This window comes from Hyla sarda, chromosome 13, assembly GCF_029499605.1.
Source record: "Hyla sarda isolate aHylSar1 chromosome 13, aHylSar1.hap1, whole genome shotgun sequence".
NCBI lineage: Eukaryota > Metazoa > Chordata > Amphibia > Anura > Hylidae > Hyla > Hyla sarda.
In genome coordinates, this window is record NC_079201.1 from 47,572,212 (window position 1) to 47,594,233 (window position 22,022).

Below are 22,022 nucleotides of genomic sequence, written 5' to 3' on the forward strand. Positions count from 1 at the left end.
TTCACCATTCTGCACAAAAAACTTAAATATTGACATAAGTATTTAGATTCTTTACTAACTACTTAGTTGAAGCACATTTGGCAGTGATTACAAACATCAGTTGTCTAGGGTATGATGTCATAAGATCTGCACTTGGGTTTGGGCATTTTCTGCCATTCTTCTCTGCAGATCCTCTCAAGCTCTGTTAGTATGGGTTCACGCCTCGTTTTGCAATTACGGCTCCCGTATACGGCTGGGAGGAGGGGTGGGTGGGGCTTAATCGCGGTGCCCGCACTCGTATTCGGGAACCGTATTTAATGCATGTCTATGAGCCGACCGGAGTGAACCGCAGCCTACGGTCAGCTGTGTTTTCGGCCGTATGCAGTTTCCCGACCGCAGGCAAAAACGTGGTTGACCGCATTTTTTTGCCTACGGTCGGGAAACCGCATACGGCCGAAAACGCAGCCGACCGGAGGCTGCGGTTCACTCCGGTCGGCTCATAGACATGCATTAAATACAGTTCCCCTATACGGCTGAGTGCAGGTGCCGCGATTAAGCTCCGCCCACCCCTCCTCCCAGCCGTAAACAGGAGCCGTAAGTACAAAATGAGGTGTGAACCCAGCCTCAGCTTTGGATTGGAACCTTTTGGTGGAAGCCATTTTCATGATGGATGATCTTCTGGATGTTTCTCCCATCTGCACACAAGATCATTGACGTACACACAGTGACCATTTGGTTCTAGGTAGGGATCGACCGATTATCTGTTTGGCCAATATTATCGGCCGATAATCGGGATTTTGGACATTACCGGTAGCGGCAATTACCTTGCCGATAATGCCCCGCCCCGAGACGACCATTGCCGCCGCTGCCCCATCGCCTCCCCCGTCCCCGATGTTATAATTACCTGTTCCCGGGGTCCGCGATCATTCTGGCTCCTGCGTTATTGCTGTGCACTGCGCTGCCTAATGACGAGTGACGTCCCCAACGCGACGTCACCGTCAGTACGCACAGTGACAGCGCAGGACGCCAACGGAGCCAGAAGGATCGCAGACAGGTAATTATAACACTGGGGATGGGGGGGAGGCGATGGGGCAGCGGCATATGTGGGCAGAGGATGGGGGGGGCGATGGGGCAGTGGCATGTGGCCAGAGGATGGGGGGAGGCAATGGGGCAGCGGCGGCGGTATGTGGGTAGAGGCGGCGGTATGTGGGCAGAGGATGGGGGGGGGGAGAGGCGATGGGGCAACTGTGGTGGTTAGACTCAGGACAGGCAGGGGGAGAGAAGCGGGCAGCGGCGGCGGTCTCTGGCACCGTAAAAGACGCTGCAGTTCATTGATTTAAAGTGCCCACTTTAAATCATTGATCTGCAACGGCTTCTGCCCCGCCGGGGGTTGAAATAGCCGATAACTTATATTGGAATATCGGTATAAGTTATTGGCTATCGGCTTGAAAGGCCACAGAATATCGGTATCGGCCCTAAAAAATCGATATCGGTCGATCCCTAGTTCTAGGTGTCCTCACATACCAAGACCGTTCGCCCCTAATTACCGTATTTATCGGCGTATAACACGCACTTTTTAGGCTAAAATTTTTAACCTAAAGTCTATGTGCGTGTTATACGCCGATACACCCCCAGGAAAGGCAGGGGGAGAGAGAGGCCGTCGCTGCCTGCTTCTCTCCCCCTGCCTTTCCTGGGGTCTAGAGCCCTGCTGCCAGCCCTTCTCTCCCCCTGGCTATCGGCGCTTGCTATGCGCTGCATGGCGCGGCGCATGACGTCAGTGCGCCGCGCCGCGCCGTGCAGTGCATATCAACGACGCAGGGGATGCACATTGGAGGCCTGAAGCAGCGCGGACCCGACCCCGGCAACAGGTAATTATGCAACCGGGGATGGGGGGAGGCAACGGGGCAGCGGCGCCGGCAATGGGTGCCGCTGCCCCTTCTCTCCCCCTGGCTGTCGGTGCCGCTTCTCTCCCCCTGGCTATCGGCGCCGGCACCGATAGTCAGGGGGACAGAACGGGCAACGGCGCCGATAGCCAGGGGGAGAGAAGGGCCGGCAGCAGGGCTCTAGACCCCAGGAAAGGCAGGGGGAAAGAAGCCGGCAGCGACGGCCTCTCTCCCCCTGCCTTTCCTGGGGGTGTATCGGGGTATACACGCGCACACACGCACCCTCATTTTACCATGGATATTTGGGTAAAAGTGTTTTTTTATTTTTTATTTAGGCGGTGTGCACGTCTGTGCACAATAAAATCTTTATATACCATGAATCAAATTTAATCAACTTGTATACAGACAAGCACAAATAAAAATAACAAAAATTTACATTACATGGAATTATGGTTTGCATTATGCGGGCATGAATACCACTTACATTTTTTGGTTGGCATGCATGCTAGTGCACAATAAAATAGACATTTTAATTCGTTGTGAATCAAGGGATATTTCTCTTGAATTCACATTTGACTATATGAAAAATAAAAACCAAGGAATCAAAAACAATCAAAAATATACACAGGGATGTGGAATTCCTATCGCCCGATGCCCGGGACAAGCAGTTTTGGGCGCCGGGCAGGTGAATTTGTCGGGTAAGCAGGGCCGGACCTGACAAGCGCGGTGGCGATCTGCAGTGTGTATGGAGCGGGCTCCGACTCCTGCCCGCTCCATACTCTGCAGCCTGTGTCCTCCGAAGCAGAGCAGGGGAGATGAGAAGCTGTGTACAGTATTTGTCTCCTCTCCCCTGCTCTGCAGACGTGCGGGGGGAGATGGGGGGGGGGGCGTGGCTTCTTTCTCCCCGTGCAGACCTGCGTCCTCTGCCTTCACTCCCCCCAGCTGTAGATTCGGAGAGCTGAGGGGAGGAGGCGCGTCTGCATGGGGAACTGCATGCGGCGCTCACAGGGGAGTATGGAGCGGGCTCCGGACTCGTGCCCCCTCCATACTCTGCAGCCCCCGGCTGTTCTCGGTAGCCGGGGGCCGCCGCTAATAGCCAGCATGCGGCGATTGCCGTGGCTGGCTATTAACCCTTTAGATCGCGTCTAAAGGGAGATTTGAATGCTCCCTGATGGGCTAGTGGGGTGGATCGCAGCGCGATCGCGGGGGGAGATCCACTATAGAGGTATCCGGAGGGCTTACCTCTGTTCCCAGCTGTCCCGCTCTGTCATTGATAGATCCTGTCTGGACCAGGCTCTATCAATGGATCACAGAGCACACAGATTAATATAGTTCAATAGAACTCTATTAATCTGTATGAGGAATCTAATGATTCCTCATATAAGTGTAATAAAGTATTAAAAAAAAAAAAAAAAAAAAAAAAAGTTTAATAAACGTTTGAAAGACACACATTAACCCAGTGGTCTTCAAACTGTGGCCCTCCAGATGTTACAAAACTACGGACAGCCGTTGGCTGTCCGGGCATGCTGGGAGTTGTAGTTTTGCAACATCTGGAGGGCCACATATTGAAGACCGCTGCATTAAAGGAGAACGGGATTGAAAAATTTATCACCTAACTTAGAGTACCTGTCATCATCTAAACTTTCCCTGATCCCCCTCCCCATCTGTTCTGTCCCTTTCTCTAACTATGCCTATCCCTGTGTTTATTGAGGTTTAAAACGCTGTGGAAATACCTTTTTTTATCCCTCTTCATTAGCTCAGGAGCACTGTCTTTCTGAGAGGTGGAAGGAGGCGGGTCCCGGCAGGCATGATGTCACATGAAGCCTGGTTGGGTCTCTGCTTCTGCCAGTCTTCCTGTATGCTGCTCTCCCTCTGCAACAGTGTTTCCCAACCAGGGCACCTCCAGCTGTTGCAAAATTACAACTCCCAGCATGCCCAGACAGCCAACAGCTGTCAGGGCATGCTGGGAGTTGTAGTTTTGCAACAGCTGGAGGCACTCTGGTTGGGAAACGCTGCTCTGCAGCGTGCATACAGACTAAGTACAGGGGAGGGACGGCAGCCTGCCTCTCTCTCTCCTGTGTCTCCCTGCACTAAAAAGTCAATGCTGAGAACCAGGGGCGGTGGGAGCAATTACAGAGGCAGTGATTAAGATGAATGTCGGGGGGGGGGGCACTGAGCAGGGAGCGCAGTGAGATAATACAATGTATAAGATAATGTGTGGTGAGGGGCAGGGAGAACACAGAGCAGGGGGGAGGGGGAGGTGACTGGCCTCTGTTATATGAGAGGCATGTGTAGGCTTGTAGCTCACAGGCTGGGAGGGAGTCCTGAGCTGAGAGCACTGAACTTCCGGTGGAAGGACCAGAGCCCTTTCAGCATTAGTCCTAAAAGCTGTACACTTACTATGAAAAGCATAGGATGCTGCTTGCAGACCAGGCATAGAAGAGTGACCCCTAGTGGCCAAAAGTATAAAATGAAAAATCTGGTATACATATTAATATTTTTTAATGAAGATATATTATAATATCTCTTCATTAATGATTATGAACAACATATTAAAAGTTTTTGTTGATGACAGGTACTCTTTAAGGATAGGGGATAAGTTTCAGATCGCGGGGGGTCCGCTGGCATTACAAAAAACAGATTATGGCGCAAAAAATTAGCCCTCATACAGCCTGGTATGTGGAAAAAAAAATAAAGCTACAGGTGTTAAAAAATGGCAATTACATTTTTTTTTTAAAAGTCCAGAATTAGTAAAACATGACGGAAACTATACAAATCTGGTATTGCTGTAATCAGGCGGCCTAAAATATAAAACTAACATGTTACCTCAACCACAAGGTAAATGGTGCAGAAAAGAAATGCACCAAATCTGCAAAATTATCTTTTACTATTTCAATATCACTTCCCTAAATATATATATATATATATATATATATATATATATATATATATATATATATATATATATATATATATACACACACAGTGGTCCCTCAACATATGATATTAATTGGTTCCAGGAGAACCATCATATGTTGAAACCATCATATGTCGAGTACATATGTCTATGTAAAAATGGTAATTGGTTCTGGGGCCTCGGAACCATTGTATGTTGAATACATATCTCTATGGGAAACTGCTAATTGGTTCTGGGATGACCATTGTATGTGGAGTGTATGGGGAGTGTTTAACAAACCAGGGTGCCTCCAGCTGTTGCACAACTACAACTCCCAGCATGCATGTACAGCCATTGACTGTCTGGGCATGCTGGGAGTTATAGTTTTGCAACAGCTGGAGGCACACTGATAGGGAAACATTGATGTATGGGGTGTATTGTGTGTATATGTATTGTATGTGATGTGTGACATCGCATACAGTACAGTTCTTTAAATACCTTCAGGGGAGACAGAATGTCCTCCATTACGATCCTGCCGACTACAGCTCTATAGGAAAGGAAGGGGAGGGCAGCCAGCAGCTCATTGGATGCCTGCAGCAAGATGCTCCAGGCTATTGGCTATGGCTGCACTGGGGGGCGGGGCTTACACGGAGCTCACAGTGGAAGCCTGCGTGAGTTAGCAGGACAGCATGTGAGTAACAGGAGGCAGAACGGGGCACACGGGGACATTAAAGAACTATCTGTCAGATGCTGAAGTTGTCAGTGCTGTCAGATAGCTGTTTGTACGATGGACCCGACACACAGCAGCATCATATGTCGATGCTGCCTTCAACATACGATGGGCTCTGAGAGGCCATCATATGTTGAAATGATCATATGTCGGGGAAATCATAAGTCGAGGGGTCACTGTATGTGTATATATATAAATATATATATATATATATATATATATATATATATATATATATATATATATACATATACACACATATACATTTTTTTGTTCAGAGAATGTTATTGAAAAATTAAAAGGTGTCATTATAGTAGGTAGTTATGGCTGTTATAGGGCGAGGAGGAAAAAATCAGAGTGTAAAAGCGAAAATTGGCCCGGACAAGTGGATCGTCATGAGGGACAAGTAGATTTTGCTCCATTTTAGTCCCGTCGACAAGTAGTTTTTTATAAAATTTCCACACCCCTGTACACACCACCTCTATTTAAACTCTGCATCTTGTGTAAACATATTGTGTGACATATGGATATGTGTTGTATAAAATCACACGTGTTTTTAATTATTTGCCCAAGACATAACGCAGGTTTCTAAAGAGTTAATAAGATCCCTTCCCACCTTGATTATCATGCCTGATGAAGCCGCGCAAGTGCGGTGAAACACGTTGCATTGTTTTAATAAAACCCTTTTGTACCTACCTGACGTGCCTGTCCTTGGTCAGCTCTGTGTTAACCCACCACTTTCTGGAAGTCGACATCTACTAAAACAAACAGTAAGCATGGTGCAAGTCAGTAAGTCTTCTAGTGTATTTGAAATAGTACAGTTTAGCCAAAAGTGGTGGGAGTATGAGAGCACTGGCACTACTACTGATCGCAAGAATGGATATCCCGTGTCACTTTGGTTGAATTGAGTGGCAGTGGACATGGGTGCTTCCACTCCATTCAACTGTATGAGACTGATAAAGATATCTGTGTGCAGTGCTTGGTTTTTAGTCACAACTTGTGCTAAGGAAAATTTTACCAGTTGCCCATAGCAACCAATCAGATTGCTTCTTTAATTTTTCAGAGCCCTTTTTAAAAATGGGGAAAAAGCTATTTGGTTGCTATGGGCAACTGGTCAACTTTTCCTCTGCACAGGTTTCGATTAATCTTCCCCGAAGAGTTGAACAGAGGGGTAGTGCAATGTGTCCAACCTCCACTCCTTTTAACCAGTGGGACACCCCCTCAACCCATTTTAGTGACCTGTGTGGGTCCTGTCGGAAGTACCACTTATCACATTGAGCACCCCAATCAAATGTTTGCATGCTTCCACTTCATTGTAGTCTTTAGAATATCATATTTTAAAGTAGCATTACAGTTTAAGCAAATAAGTCTTTATTTTTTGTTGTTGTTTTTTTTTCCAATATACTTTTCATATCAGTTATTTTTCTTCTAGCTGTCATTTTGTTGGATTTGGGGTATTTACATGTATGGTAATCACATCCCCAGAACAGATTACCACATGGTAGTAAACAGTGTAATTTCCTGTTGGATGGAAGGAAGCAGAGCTCTTTAAAACTTTATTAAGAAAGTGTATTCAAAAATGATATAACTTATTTGCCGAAATGGTAATACCCCTTTAAGGAGATAAAATGCAGGGCCTGCTCACACAAACTTTGAAGTGTAGAGATGTAATATCATAGATACATGTACGAGTTCCATCTGTAAATCCATTTGACCCTCTGCCCTCATTTCCACCTTAACCCGCTTTCATCATTTTCATATTGCAGATTTGACGGTATCAGCATTGTGGCTTTTCTATACACCATGCTTTGTGCTGTAACCAGCCTAACACATGATCTCGTGAATGCATCTCCTGCCACGTCTGTACTTTTCAATTCAGATCGAGGTTACTTACGCACCCCTCTCCTCCCACAACCCCCTCTTTCCATCCTGCAGGCTCACGTTGTTCTTTGGCCTCAGACAAGCAGCGTGTCCAAAACTGAAGAGGATGCTTTAACTCTGAATTAAACAAAATCACGGACTAAAATGTGTATGCTAGAATAACGAGACAAATAGTTTTTTGTTTTTGTTTTGTGAACACGTCAGAATGTTCTAGAGAATGTTTGTTTTTGTTAGTTCACAATTCTTCTGTGCTCCAGGCTTTATTAGATTTTATGGGGTTTTTGTCTTAGCTTTAGCTTTCATGTAATTCTCGGCTGCCACCTGGTGGTTACAAAGACAAATTGTTTTTTATTTCTTTTTATTTTTTTTCCTTTTTGGTAATTCTTTTTTCTCTTTGGTTGGAAAATATAAATATTTATCCTAAATAAACTGGTCCATACAGCCAACGGATACAGTGCGCAACTAAAATAGTTCCTGGCTGCTTAGGTACTGATGCGTGTGTCAGCATTGTGCACTGGTGTACTCAGGCTTCTATTTTAAAATGTTATTGCACAGATTTAAATTATTGAAATGATACTTTCTATGTGTTTTATATGCTGCACCAGCTCATAGTAAACCTTGTATTTTTTGTATCCTTTTAGTTGAAAACATAGCTCATTGTGAATTTGCCTGCTTGAGAGATCTTCTGATCAGGTGAGTGTTTTAAAGGTATCTTGGTTAGATTTTGGGGTTAGCCTTTTGACAACCTATTTAGTCCTTGTCCTGGTATGTTTGGAGGCTGCTTGTCCCTCAATCAGGATGTGCTATTGATGCGGACATTAGTATCTATTTTGCAAACAAATGATTCCTGTGTTTGTTCAGAAACCTGCCTTGATTGTTGCCAACAGACAAAAGGCTCAGTTTGAATTATCAATTAGCTGACAGTAACAAGTGATCTTGGAGGATTTGAAATGCATAGTATATTAACCCCTTAAGGACACATGACGTACTGGAACGTCATGTGTCCGCTCCCAATCTATAACGCTGGGCCACGTCATAGTGGGTCGGGCCCGACCTCTAACAACGGCCGGGACCCATGGCTAATAGCGCGCGGCATTGATCTCAGTGCCGTGCACTATTAACCCTTTAGACGCGGCGTTCAAAGTTGAACGCCACGTCTAAAGTGAAAGTGTGCCGGTTAGCTCAGTGGGCTGTTCGGGATAGCCGCGGTGAAATCGCGGCATCCCAAACAGCTTACAGGACAGCAGGATGGTCCCTACCTGCCTCCTCGCTGTCCGATCGCCGAATGACTGCTCAGTGCCTGAGATCCAGGCAGAATCATCGATCACTGGTTTCTTATGAGAAACCAGTGATCAATGTAAAAGATCAGTGTGTGCAGTGTTATAGGTCCCTATGGGAGCTATAACACTGCAAAAAAAAAGTGAATAAAGATCATTTAACCTCTTCCCTATTAAAAGTTGGAATCACCCCCCTTTTCCCATAAAAAAACAAAACAGTGTAAATAAAAATAAACATATATGGTATCGATGCGTGCGAAAATGTCCGAATTATAAAAATATATCGTTAATTAAACCGCATGGTCAATGGCGTACGCGCAAAACAATTCCAAAGTCCAAAATAGTGGATCAATAAGTCCTATCAATGCAAAAATGGTACCGTTAAAAACTTCAGATCAAGGCGCAAAAAATGAGCCCTCATACCGCCCCATACGCAGAAAAATAAAAAAGTTATAGGGGTCAGAAATGACAATTTTAAACGTATAAATTTTCCTGCATGAAGTTATGATTTTTTCTAGAAGTACGACAAAATCAAATCTACATAAGTAGGGTATCATCTTAACCGTACAGACCTACAGAATACATATCAGGTGTAATTTTTACCGAAAAATGTACTACGTAGAAACGGAAGCCCCGAAAATTTACAAAACAGTGTTTTGTTTTTTTCAATTTCGTCTCCCAATGATTTTTATTTCCGTTTCACTGTAGATTTTTGGGTAAAATGACTGATGTCATTACAAAGTAGAATTTGTGGCGCAAAAAATAAGCCATCATATGGATTTTTAGGTGCAAAATTGAAAGAGTTATGATTTTTTAAAGGCAAGGAGCAAAAAAACGAAAATGCGAAAATGGAAAAAAAACCCGGTCCTTCTGTTGCTCATTGAGCATAAACGTATTTTGCAGAGCTAAAGAGATTGACAACACTTGCATTTGTCTGTGTCCTCTTAGGGGCTCATAATGTTCATTATTTTCCTGAAACGCACTTACATGGGCCTGTCAGTATGTTTTTAGTTTGTGGAACGAAACTAGAGTACTCCAGTGATAATGATAAATATTGTATTGGTGTGAGTGCAACCATTGGACCCTCAACAAATTAATAGAATTCAAGGGCAGGGTTATTTCCCTCACATAGTTGTATTGATTATGGTTTCTACTCCATGCTACTCTTCACCATAGCCATAGGTATCCTAGTGGTCACGTTATACACTAACCAACTGAACATGTATCACCTATCCTGTATCGCACACTTACAAGGCTCATTTCCTTCTTGCTTCCAACATCATATCTGTTTATCATTAAGGGGAATCCAACTTCAGTACAATAAATACAATCTGGATACACTGCCCATAAAAGTGTATGGAGAGGAGAGATGTGGGGGATGAGTGGGGGGCTAAGATGAAGTACTGGGAAAAACCCAATTTTTCTGTATGTTTGTCACTGTTTAGATTGCTCAAGTTTCCCTCTATAATGCCCTTCATGTTGCTGCTACTTTTGAAGGTTTGGAAACAAAGATTGTATGGGGAGGGCTCACTTATGCTGTATGTAATTTACCCAAGAAGGCCAAACAAACACTCACACCTAAGGTGAAAAAACTAGCAATTAAAGTGATGAAAGATTTTTGGCGCTCAAGGGTATATGGATATGGAGGTCGAGTGTACAGATAAAAATGTGAAAAACACTGTACCATTAGGGACTGGATGAATAATAGTTTATTATACCGCAATATAAAAAAAAAAAAACGAGGTAGTGTAATCCCAGGGCCCTTGTGACACACCCCTGATATACCGTGTTTCCCCGAAAATAAACCCTACCCCGAAAGTAAGCCCTAGCAGTATTTTCAGGGTGGGCTGCAATATAAGCCCTACCCCAAAAATAAGACCTAGGCCAGGGGTAATCAACTGGCGGACCGCGGTCCAGATCCGGACTGTGGCTGCCAGTAATGCCCGCAAAACCGACCCGTTATTCTCAGTTCCTTATATCAGTAACAGTGTTCAGTATTCTTTACTGATATACATCCAAATGACGGCAACCCTGTCAGTTCTCAGTTATGGTATAGTCAGTTAATGCTCGTAGCAAACTTCTCCAGATTATATTGCAGTTGTGCCTGTATTAGTAGTTAGATTAGATCTTACCCACTCACTGGTGGCGTGTGGTACCTCACTTCCCCACTGCCAGGATCACAATGAAGTCTTTCTGCCGGTGTCGGCCGCTCTATTGTCTCTTGCGTGCAAGACTTTGTGCACAGTGAGTGCGGAACACTTCGTTAGATGAGGTATACTGCGAACTGTACCGCATACCTGGTTATGATCGCAGACTGCGCCGCTTGCAAACTGTTAGAATGCAGACTGTGCCACTCAAGTGCCACTCACAGGGCAAATTTGAAAAGAAAAAAAAGGGTGATAACAAATGTGTTGATATTATTAGCAATAAATAGTCTATAATAATTCAATGGCTGGGCGCATTTCAGGACCACCCCTAGGTCCTTTCTTCAGCAGCAAATAGATATGATGGCACAAGGGTTGTTTTTCATCCTAAATATATATGTTTTTGAGGTCCCACAAGGATCTTCCTAATCATTAGGGCTAATTGGGTTTGTGAAAAACCACGGCATGGATTAAAGCAAACTTTCTATGTTTCTCAGAGAGGAAAACACTCAATGGATCACACACATATTACCTGCAGTCTGTATCAACGTAGATATATGTATAATTTACATATAGATCTGACCTGAGAATATATAGCATGGTCAGAAATAGCTACAATAATATTAAAAGGTAATAAAATTAATAATAAATAACAATGAATACAAATATCTCTAAAAATGTTAATAGAAATTTTAAAGGTATAAAGATAAATAAATAATGAAAAAAAAAAAAAGTAAAAAAAAAATTTTGCAGAGCTGCCAATTTTCCCAAAAACAAAAGTGGTGAGTAATGCCAACAACTACAAACACACAATTAAAGAATTTCTCAACTGTCTGCGCAAAGGGGTAATTTATGTCAGAGTGTTCCGCAAAAATACATAGGTAGGACATCACGAGTAGAGATGAGCGAACTTACAGTAAATTCGATTCGTCACGAACTTCTCGGCTCGGCAGTTGATGACTTTTCCTGCGTAAATTAGTTCAGCCTTCAGGTGCTCCGGTGGGCTGGAAAAGGTGGATACATTCCTAGGAAAGAGTCTCCTAGGACTGTATCCACCTTTTCCAGCCCGCCGGAGAATCCGAAAGCTGAACTAATTTATGCAGATAAAGTCAACTGCCGAGCCGAGAAGTTCGTGACGAATCGAATTTACTGTAAGTTCGCTCATCTCTAATCACGAGCTTTAAAAACCTGCATACTAGAGCATAGATATAATGTCAAAAAGAGAAATGATAAGCATCCTCTTTCATTACATAATAAAGAACATCATGAAAGTAATCCTAACCTACTGAGAAATACTGCCATCATGTCTGTCAAAAAAGACTGGCACGGAGGGAATTAAATAGGCAAGATGTCTAGGACGGAATCTAGAAAGATCTTTGAATTTGAGTCTCTGGTGCCAAAGGGTTTGAACACAGACTTTAAAATTTTTGGTTTTCTGGAACCCTGAAGGGGGAGTTGGTTCTCCTCGACGACCGGTTGGAGGCAGGCTGTGTTACCAGCGCTCCGACTGGTCCTTGGGGGGGGGAACCCCTCCTATCTTGAATCATCTCTTTGAGTTCAACTGCCTACATGTACCCTACTATTTACGGTCAACATATAATAAATAAAAATAAATACACTAAATATATTCATTTTTTTTTTCCATTTATGCTTTTTTCTATTTTTATTTTCATCATTATTTCTCTATATACCTTTTAACATTTCTATTAACATTTTTAGAGATATTTGTATTCATTGTTATTTGTTTTTGATTTTAATATTATTGTAGCTTTTTCTGACGGTGCTATATATTCTCAGGTCAGATCTATATGTAAATGATATATACATCTACGTTGATACAGTCTGCAGGTAATATATGTGTGATCCATTGAGTGTTTTCCTCTCTGTTTGAGAAACATAGAAAGTTTGCTTTAATCCATGCCGTGTTTTTTCACTAACACAATTAGCCCTAATTATTAGGAAAAGCCTTATGGGACCTCAAAAACACATATACAGGATGAAAAACAACCCTAGGGCTATCATATCTATTCGTTGCTGAAGAAAGGACCTAGGGGTGGTCCTGAAATGCATCCAGCCTTTGAATTATTATATAATATTTGCTGCTAATAACATCAGCACATTTGTTATCACCTTCCTTTATTTATTTTTCAAATTTACCCTGTGAATTGCTGATCTCCCGCCAGCGCTGCACAAGGACGCTACTTACAGCTGTCCCATCCTCTATCTCCTACTGCCCATCACACTTGAGTGGCACAGTCAGCAATCCAACAGTTTCCAAGCGGCGCAGTCAGCGATCATAACCAGGTAAGCGGCGCAGTCCGCAGTATACCTCATCTAACTAAGTATTTCGCACTCACTGTGCTCAAAGTCTTGCACGCAAGAGACAACAGAGCGGCCAACACCGCGAGCGGGTAAGATCTAATCTAACTACTAATACAGGCACAACTGCAATATAATCTGGAGAAGTTTGCTACAAGCATTAACTGACTATACCATAACTGAGAACTGACAGGGTTGTCGTCATTTGGATGTATATCAGTAAAGAATACTGAACAGTGTTACTGGTATAAGGAACTGAGAATAACATACTTTTGAACTGTATTACGGCAACTATAAGTCCCAGCATACCTTGTAACTACAATGAAGGATTTACCATTTCCAAGCCATATACTAGACTTTATGGGAGGACTACAGATCCCAGTTTACTATTAAGGACTTATTTTTTACATATAGCAATATTACAGGCACCAATTAATAGGTCTTTTTTATATGTGAATAATATTGTATACTATTTTTATATCTCTAATTTATATCTATTAGGAGTGTGTCGCAAAGGGCCCTGTGATTACACTACCTCATTTTATTTGTTAATATTGCGGTATAATAAACTGTTATTTAACCCCTTAAGGACCAAGCGTTTTTCTGTTTTTGCACTTTTGTTTTTTCCTCCTTACCTTTTAAATATCATAACCCTTTCAATTTTGCACCTAAAAATCCATATGAGGGCTTATTTTTGCGCCACCAATTCTACTATGACATCAGTCATTTTACCCAAAAATCTATGGCGAAACGGGAAAAAAATCATTGTGTGACAAAATTGAAGAAAAAAACACCATTTTGTGTGTTTCTACCCAGTACATTTTTCGGTAAAAAATGACACTTTATTTTTATTTTGTAGGTCCATACAATTTAAATGATACCCTGCTTATATAGGTTTGATTTTGTCATACTTTTGGAAAAAATCATAACTACATGCACGAAAATGTATACATTAAAAATTGTCCTTTTCGGACCCTTATAACTTTTTTAATTTTCCGAGTACGGGGTGGTATGAGGGCTCATTTTTAGTGCCGGGATCTCAAGTTTTAATTGGTACCAATTTGGTTTTGATCAGACTTTTTGATCGCTTTTTATTCTTTTTTTATGGTATCAAAAGTGACCAAAAATACGCTATTTTGGACTTTGGAATTTTTTGCGCGTACACCATTAACCGTGCGGTTTAATTAACGATACATTTTTATAGTTCGGACATTTAAACACACGGTCATACCACATGTTTATTTTTATTATGTTTATATCTTTCTTTATATGGAATTTGGGAAGGGGTTAATGTGTGTTTTTTTTAACTTTTTTTTTTTTAAACTTTGTTGAAATTATTCCTCCTGAAAGTCCCCTAAGGGGACTAAAATCCCCTTAGGGAACTTTTAGTAGGAATCATTTGATTCCTCATACAAATCAATGTGGTTCCATAGAGCCTAACACAGGAGGAGAGGTAAGCCCTCAGACTACTTCCGCACTGGATCGCCCTAGGGGCGATCTAAAGGGTTAATAGCCTGCCGCGGCGATCGCCGCATGTCTGCTATTAACGCCGGCCACCAGCTACAAGAATCAGCCGTTAACGGCACATGGACGAGCATAGACGTCCATGGTCATTAACAGGTTAATATTCATCCATTCCCTAATGGTATGGTGTTTTTCACATATGTTTATCTGTACACTTGACCTCGATATCAATATACCCTTGAGCACCAAAAATCTTTTATTACTTTTGAAGGTTTTCTGCAGACAGGTAGGGATGTAAAATGCCCTGTTTTCTTTATATATGTAGAATATGGCAGCCATCAGAGGCTTGTCTTCATCCACTCTGCAGCTGAGCACAAAGATAGCTGACACAGTCTGCAGGGGGGGGGGGGGGAGGTTAACTATGGGGTAATTAATATTAGGGATCGACCGATTATAGGTTTGGCCGATATTCACGATTTTGGACATTATTGATATTGGCAGTTACCTTGCTGATATGCCGATAATGCCCCGCCTCCCCGGCCAGAGACCTCCGCCCCATTGCCTCCCCCTTCCCCGGTTTTATAACTACCTCTTCCCGTGGTCCGCGCTACTTCTGGCTCCTGCGATGTCCTGCACTATTGCTGTGCGCTGCGCAGCGCAAAAAAAAGTGACGTCCTCAACGTGACGTCACCGTCAGTGCACACAGTGAAAGCTCAGGACGCTGCCGGAGCCAGAAGTAGCGCGGACCCCGGGAACAGGTAGTTATAAAAACTTGGATGGGGGAGGCAATGGGGCAGCGGCGGTAGTGGTTGGACTAGGGAGGACCCCAGGACAGGCAGGGGGAGAGAAGAGGGCGGCTGCCGTCTCTGGCCCCGCAAAAGCCTCTGCAGTTCATTGAATTAAAGCACCCGCTTTAAATCATTGATCTGCAGCAGCTTCTGCGGGGCCGGGGGAGGGTGGGGTGGGTTTGGAAATAGCTGATAAATTATACCGGAATATCGGTATAAGCTATCGGCCTGAAAGGTCCCAGATTATCGGTATCTGCCCTAAAAAATCAATATCGGTCGATCCCTACTTAATACCATGTAAAAGTTATATAATGTCCAGAAATTGTGCTTCTCCTCATGTACACAAAGGACAGCTTATTCTAAAAAGTTACATAAAATGGCACTTACACTTTAATTTCCCCCGCATGTTTTTTCTGACACACTTTATTCATATGGAAGTACTGGATATTGCAGTGGAATTGTTGTTTTCTTTTATCTTTTTATTAGACCAACTGTAACAAATTACATATTCTCATTTCACAAGTAACAATAGTTCAGCCCTGCATAGAGCTCATTTACACCCACCGCTTCCTTCCTTGCTTCCTATGATGATGTCACTTATTTCTTGAGTGATATTTCGCCGCATTGTTGGTTAACCAGTTATAGCTGTGAGCTATTTACCCTCTCACCACTGACAGACTGAAGAATTTGTTTTTGAGTAGAATTTTATATCCTCTGTACATAATTGCACATTGCAGTTCAGTTTAATAATAGCATTGTATTTCATGTATTGTAGGACGCACATGCAGAATATTAAAGACATAACAAGCAGTATTCACTTTGAGGCATACCGTGTCAAGCGGCTTCAAGAAGGAAACATACTGTCCAACGGCACTGCGGAAAAAGACTACTCCTCCAACGAGATGTAATTCTGAGGCCTAGCACTCCCTTTATTGATCCATCCTGTCTTTCAGTTTCCTTTCATGTGTCTTCTGCTCCTGTGACATTACGGGAGAATTCTTGGAAAGAATGACCAGGAAAGCTAGTCCATAAATTTTCAGAGGCCCCCTTTCCCCCCATTCTGCCTGGTCTTTGATCTGCAAGGATGTGCCATACAAGTGAAAGGGTATTAATGCAGTTGAAGATGGTGGTGGGGAGACTAGGAAATTGTGAAGTCACAGTTTTTTACAGTGTGAGTTTTTAAGCCATTTAATGGCCTGTGGTGCTTTATTATAGCCACAGTTCAGTAGATATACAAAAAGTTAACCCTATAGATGTATTGGTGGCTGTGGTGCCTTCTCTTTCAGTGAGGCTGAGGAACCTACGAGAAGAAGCCAAGCATTTCCCAGTTACCTTTCATTTACATTGCCAAATTCGGACGTGCTGAAGGTGAACCATGAATGTGAAAGTGTTGCATCCCACTGCTGAATTATAGGTTAGATACAGTATTTATTACACCTGTAAGTATGAATAGGGAGGCAGAGAATGAAGTTGGAAATAAGAATGTTAGTTAAATGGTATGTAAAGCCTTAGTTTATTGTTTTTTAACATATTGCTAAATTCCTTGGCAGTTCCTCCCTTACCAGGTTGTTAACGGACTAGTAACACTTTTTTTGGTGGGGCATTTTCCCCCTCACATTTTCTCCTCACATTCCGCTCCCTTACCTGTTTTAGTTTTAACTTATGTCCCTCAGCTTTCACTTACTGGCCCACTTTTATGTATAACATTTCATTACATTATAATGCCCTTCCCGGTCTATTGACACATCTTTATTACTGGAAGTAATGGATGATTAATACACATAGTGCAAAACTGTTGCGCTCCCTTCCAAATGAAAGGTTATAAATTGTGTCATTAACTTGTGTATTTAACTTTTTTCCCTGTCATTTGTGAATTGTCATTTACTGTAATGATCTCCAGCTTATTCCTTTCTTTAAAAGCCTTCTATTTGCTAAGCTGCATTCGATTAAACAAAAAAAGTTGAAAAAGTTTAAAAAAATACTTTTTGAGTTGCTATATTTTAGCAAATAAAAAACTATATCAACTGAAAGATATATATTTCACATACTAAGGATTAAGGTATGAAGAGGCAGGATACTTAATGCACATTTGAAAAGATGCCACCCTGTCTGTGATGTTATTGTACTGTCCTTTTAAGAGGAAACTAAATGTGTTTTTTTTTTTTATTGTTTTTGTTTTGTTTTTTGTTGCTTATTTGTGAATTTTTTTTTTTAGGGCTAAAAAGATCCAAGATTTCCTAAAGTGGCCTTTTATTTGATTTATATGCATTATGATAAACTAGTCTTTTTTTTTTTTTTTTTTTTTTGTATAAATAATAAAGATGTGTTTTAAAATGTATTTCCTAAAATAAATGTTACAAATGCAGGTGTTTTGCTGTCTCTTTACACCTTAACTTATCCTAGTTTAGATGGCAGAAAATAAAGATGTAAATCCTAAAAACTAATTTTTTATTTTAGAGTTGCCTGATGGTCAAAGATAGTAAATGGGTTGATGTATGAAGCTTGTTCAGCACACTTCACACTTTCTATCAGCGCTTTGCTACCAGACTCTTAAGGCCATGTAGACACGACAGAATTTCCAAGCAGAATTCAATGGGATTCTCCTCCTGCACTGTGCACATGGTGAAATTTCCACTGCAGAAATCACAATTCTGGCCTCCACCAAAATAATTCACATTAATTCTTTTGACAGAATCCGCTTGAAAATATATTGCTGTCTATGGTGACTCTGGTATATATTTTCATTCTGGTCATCGAATTTGATATACAGTACATACATCAATGCCTAGTAAACCATTTTGCGTCACCTGCATTCACGGGCCAACGTACTTCCTTGTCACTAAACATATAACTTACGGTAACGCATACAATCATACTGTAGTTTAAAATCCTGAAATAAAACAACCATGACAACATCTGTTAGAAGGTGCAATTGACCAATGTGCGTGATTATTTTAACAATCCAATCAAGCAATATTTCACAAGGGGTCTCTTCAATACAACTCGAGAGGAATGACTGATCAAATTTCTAAAGAGAATTGGAGTACTGTAAACTATCTTTAATCTGCATAACTGGCATTTGACGTTTCCCGCATTAAAGTGGGTATCCCAAAGACAGTCTTATCGATTATCTACAGGATAGGTCACGTGTCTGATCGGTGGTAGTCTGCTGTAGTTACAGGAGAACTCTGGCAAAAGTAAACTTATCCCCTATCCACAGAATAGGGCATAAGTCACCAAAGATATATATAACCCTACATATATAGTAGGTGAAGGTATGTATTTGTAATTATAACACCAAAAAGAGAACCATACCACAAATTAAACAGAAAAGTAATAGAATGTACAAAATCAACTTTATTAATACAATTTAGTAATAAAAAATAGATATTAAAATTAAAACAAAAATGGATAGGCACTAGTGGACATACAAAGATATAGGACAATGGTAGGACCCAAATACGTAAAAGATACAAGTAAAAGGAGTAAATGCCACAGTGGCTGGTAGGATACAAGAATAATACGTGCCAAAAGTATGCAATAAAGGGTGCCAAACCATACCTACACCTGAACCCCAACGATCGTTTCGCTATTATGCCGCTTCTTCAGGGGGCGTGACTAACCTGAGAGAGTCTGTAACCTTTATATCCTGCCCTAACCAATGGGATCCTCAATATTATGATCGGCATCTATACACACCAATTGTAGCATAGCCCATAGTTAACAGACAGGTGCTACCTCTAACCTCACTTCCTATTGTACCTGAGAGCACATACCTCAGTGGCGTGCTCTCCAGCGTGGAACGCAGGGATCCCTGTAGTGCGCAGGCGCAACCGGAAGTCTCTAGTGCGTCCGATATAGTGACACGTCACATGATCGCAATGTGTGGTCACATGACGTGTCAACACAAGATCGCTGGAGGCACACACCAGGAGCAGGCGCTGCCAGAAATCTCCAGCGAGGCTGCATTGACAACATGTCACGTGACCGCTAAGTGTAGTCACATTGATAGAGTCTCAGCCGAAAAAATAATAATAACTTTATTGATAACAGACAGTAGTCGCAAGCGCAGAAACCTGGCACCAACAATACAGCAAACCACCAGGTGAGTAACCAAACAAACGTGAATAAGTGGAGGTGACTAAAAGTGACAAGTGATAGGTGAATAAATAATTACAGCATACATATATAATATATAATGGCCCACAACCTAAGAAAATTAAACAAGGTAAATAGAAGAAAAAAAAATGAAACAATAAATATTCGAAAACAATAATGAAAATAAAATAATATTAAACATAATCAAATTATTAAAAAATTATAATTAATAAATAATTAATAATAAATAAATTGAAAATATATATATAAATAAATAGTCGAAAAATATATTATATATATATATATATATATATATATATATATATATATATATATATACAAATAATGAAAGAAAACATATGATTAACTCAATAGCAGATAAGGAACAATAGAACCCTATCATATGTGCAAATTGTGTATTATAGTGCATATAAATGTATAAGATAAATAGATGCATTAGTAACTGAATTCATGACTCAGAAAAGGCATAAAGGGGTGTAAATGATATATACAAATTAAAATTAAATAGATTTAAAAAAAAAAAAAAAGGGGGGGGAAGAAAAATGGAAAAGGAGCAAAATCAATAGTTAGAGGATGTATAATTAATTATGTGAATACGCAGCTAATATGTGTGTGGAAATATAAACCTGTATATAAATAGTATACATGAATAGTGTGCAAAAAGGCAAATGTGAATAATTGAGTGTAAATCATAACGTAGAGTACATAACTCGTGTATATGTGGACAACGTGTGCAATAAGAAGCATATATAATAAAATTCACAATATATATCATATAAACAAGATTAAAAATATCAATATAATAGATTTAAATAGTGAGGTTATGGTCTGGCACCCGTTAGAGATATTATTAAGCAATATTAAAGGGTGGGGGGGAATATAATAGATATGTGCGATCATGATGGACAGAACAAGAAGGGCAGGATTCCCAGAGGACGGTTATTCAGGACAGGCTCCCAACTCTCGAGACTAAACAAAAAAGGAAAAAGAATAGGAGGTTAAAAACAAATAATTTAGGATTAAAAAGTGAACAACCAAACGGTTAGTCACTAAACTAGGAGGTACCCGATCAAGAGATATATAAATACTTAATTCAACAAGCGCATGAAGGAGGATGGAATCAGACATTATAGAAATGGAGCAAAGGACATATTCTCATTCAGACCAAATGGGTGTAAAGTTTTCAAACGGTGGATCCACTGTGTTTCTCTTTGGGCTAAAAGTTTTTTCCAGTTTCCTCCACGTGGGCTTAAGAAAATCTTGTCTATGCCTCTTACCTGTAGATTTGTGGGATCACATGAATGCTGAAGTTTGAAATGGCGTGGAATTGTGGTAAGTCTGGATATCCTCTGGGAATCCTGTCCTTCTTGCTCTGTCCATCATGATCGCACATATCTATTATATTTCCCCCCCCCCTTCTTTAATATTGCTTTATAATATCTCTTAACGGGTGCCAGACCATAACCTCACTATTTAAATCTATTATATTGATATTTTTAATCTTGTTTATATGATATATATTGTGAATTTTATTATTATATATGCTTTTTATTGCACACGTTGTCCACATATCCATATATTTGCACTCTTTGCACTTTATTCATGTTTATTATACATGCATATGCGTGTATGTTCACATATACACGAGTTATGTACTCTACGTTATGATTTACACTCAATTATTCACATTTGCCTTTTTGCACACTATTCATGTATACTATTTATATACATGTTTATATTTCCACACACATATTAGCTGCGTATTCACTTAATTAATTATACATCCTCTAACTATTGATTTTGCTCCTTTTCCATTTTTCTCCCCCTTTTTTTTTTAATTTAAAAAAAAAAAATCATTTTAATTTGTATATATCAATTACACCCCTTTATGCCTTTTCTGAGTCATGAATTCGGTTACTAATGCATCTACCGTATTTATCGGCGTATAACACGCACTTTTTAGGCTAAAATTTTTACCCTAAAGTCTGTGCGTGTTATACGCCGATACACCCCCAGGAAAGGCAGGGGGAGAGAGGCCGTCGCTGCCCGCTTCTCTCCCCCTGCCTTTCCTGGGGTCTAGAGCGCTGCTGTCGGCCCTTCTCACCCCCCTAGCCAGGGGGAGAGAAGCGGCGCCAACAACCAGGGGGAGAGAAGGGGCAGCGGCACCCATTGCCGGCGCCGCTGCCCCGTTGCCTCCCCCCATCCCCGGTGGCATAATTACCTGAGTCCGGTTCGCGCTGCTCCAGGCCTCCATCGTGCGTCCCCGGCGTCATTGCTATGCGCTGAACGGCGCGGCGCATGACGTCAGAGCGCCGTGCATAGCAACGACGCTGGGGACGCACGACGGAGGCCTGGAGCAGCGCAGACTGGACTCGGGTAATAACCAGGGGGTGAAAAGGGCCGGCAGCAGGGCTCTAGACCCCAGGAAAGGCAGGGGGAGAGAAGCGGGCAGCGACGGCCTCTCTCTCCCTGCCTTTCCTGGGGGTATATCTGGGTATACCCTCATTTTATCATGGATATTTGGGTAAAAAACTTTTTTTAC

General features: G+C 41.5%; 1 protein-coding gene across 8 annotated transcripts in view; it reads left to right on the plus strand.

Moving 5' to 3' along the window:
- SEPTIN9 (septin 9) overlaps positions 1–17,744 on the plus strand; it is a 366,436-nt gene extending 348,692 nt beyond the window's left edge. For 4 of the 8 annotated variants that reach the window (XM_056549576.1, XM_056549575.1, XM_056549578.1 and 1 more), the window contains exons 9-10: positions 8,011–8,062; positions 16,137–17,736. In XM_056549576.1, the coding sequence (XP_056405551.1) occupies positions 8,011–8,062; positions 16,137–16,269 (185 nt within the window). In that variant the 3' untranslated portion in view covers positions 16,270–17,736. Of the gene's footprint in view, positions 1–8,010; positions 8,063–16,136 lie in introns of all 8 variants that reach the window. The other 4 variants (XM_056549574.1, XM_056549572.1, XM_056549573.1 and 1 more) reach the window with 2 other exon arrangements.
- The last annotated feature ends 4,278 nt before the right edge of the window (positions 17,745–22,022 follow it).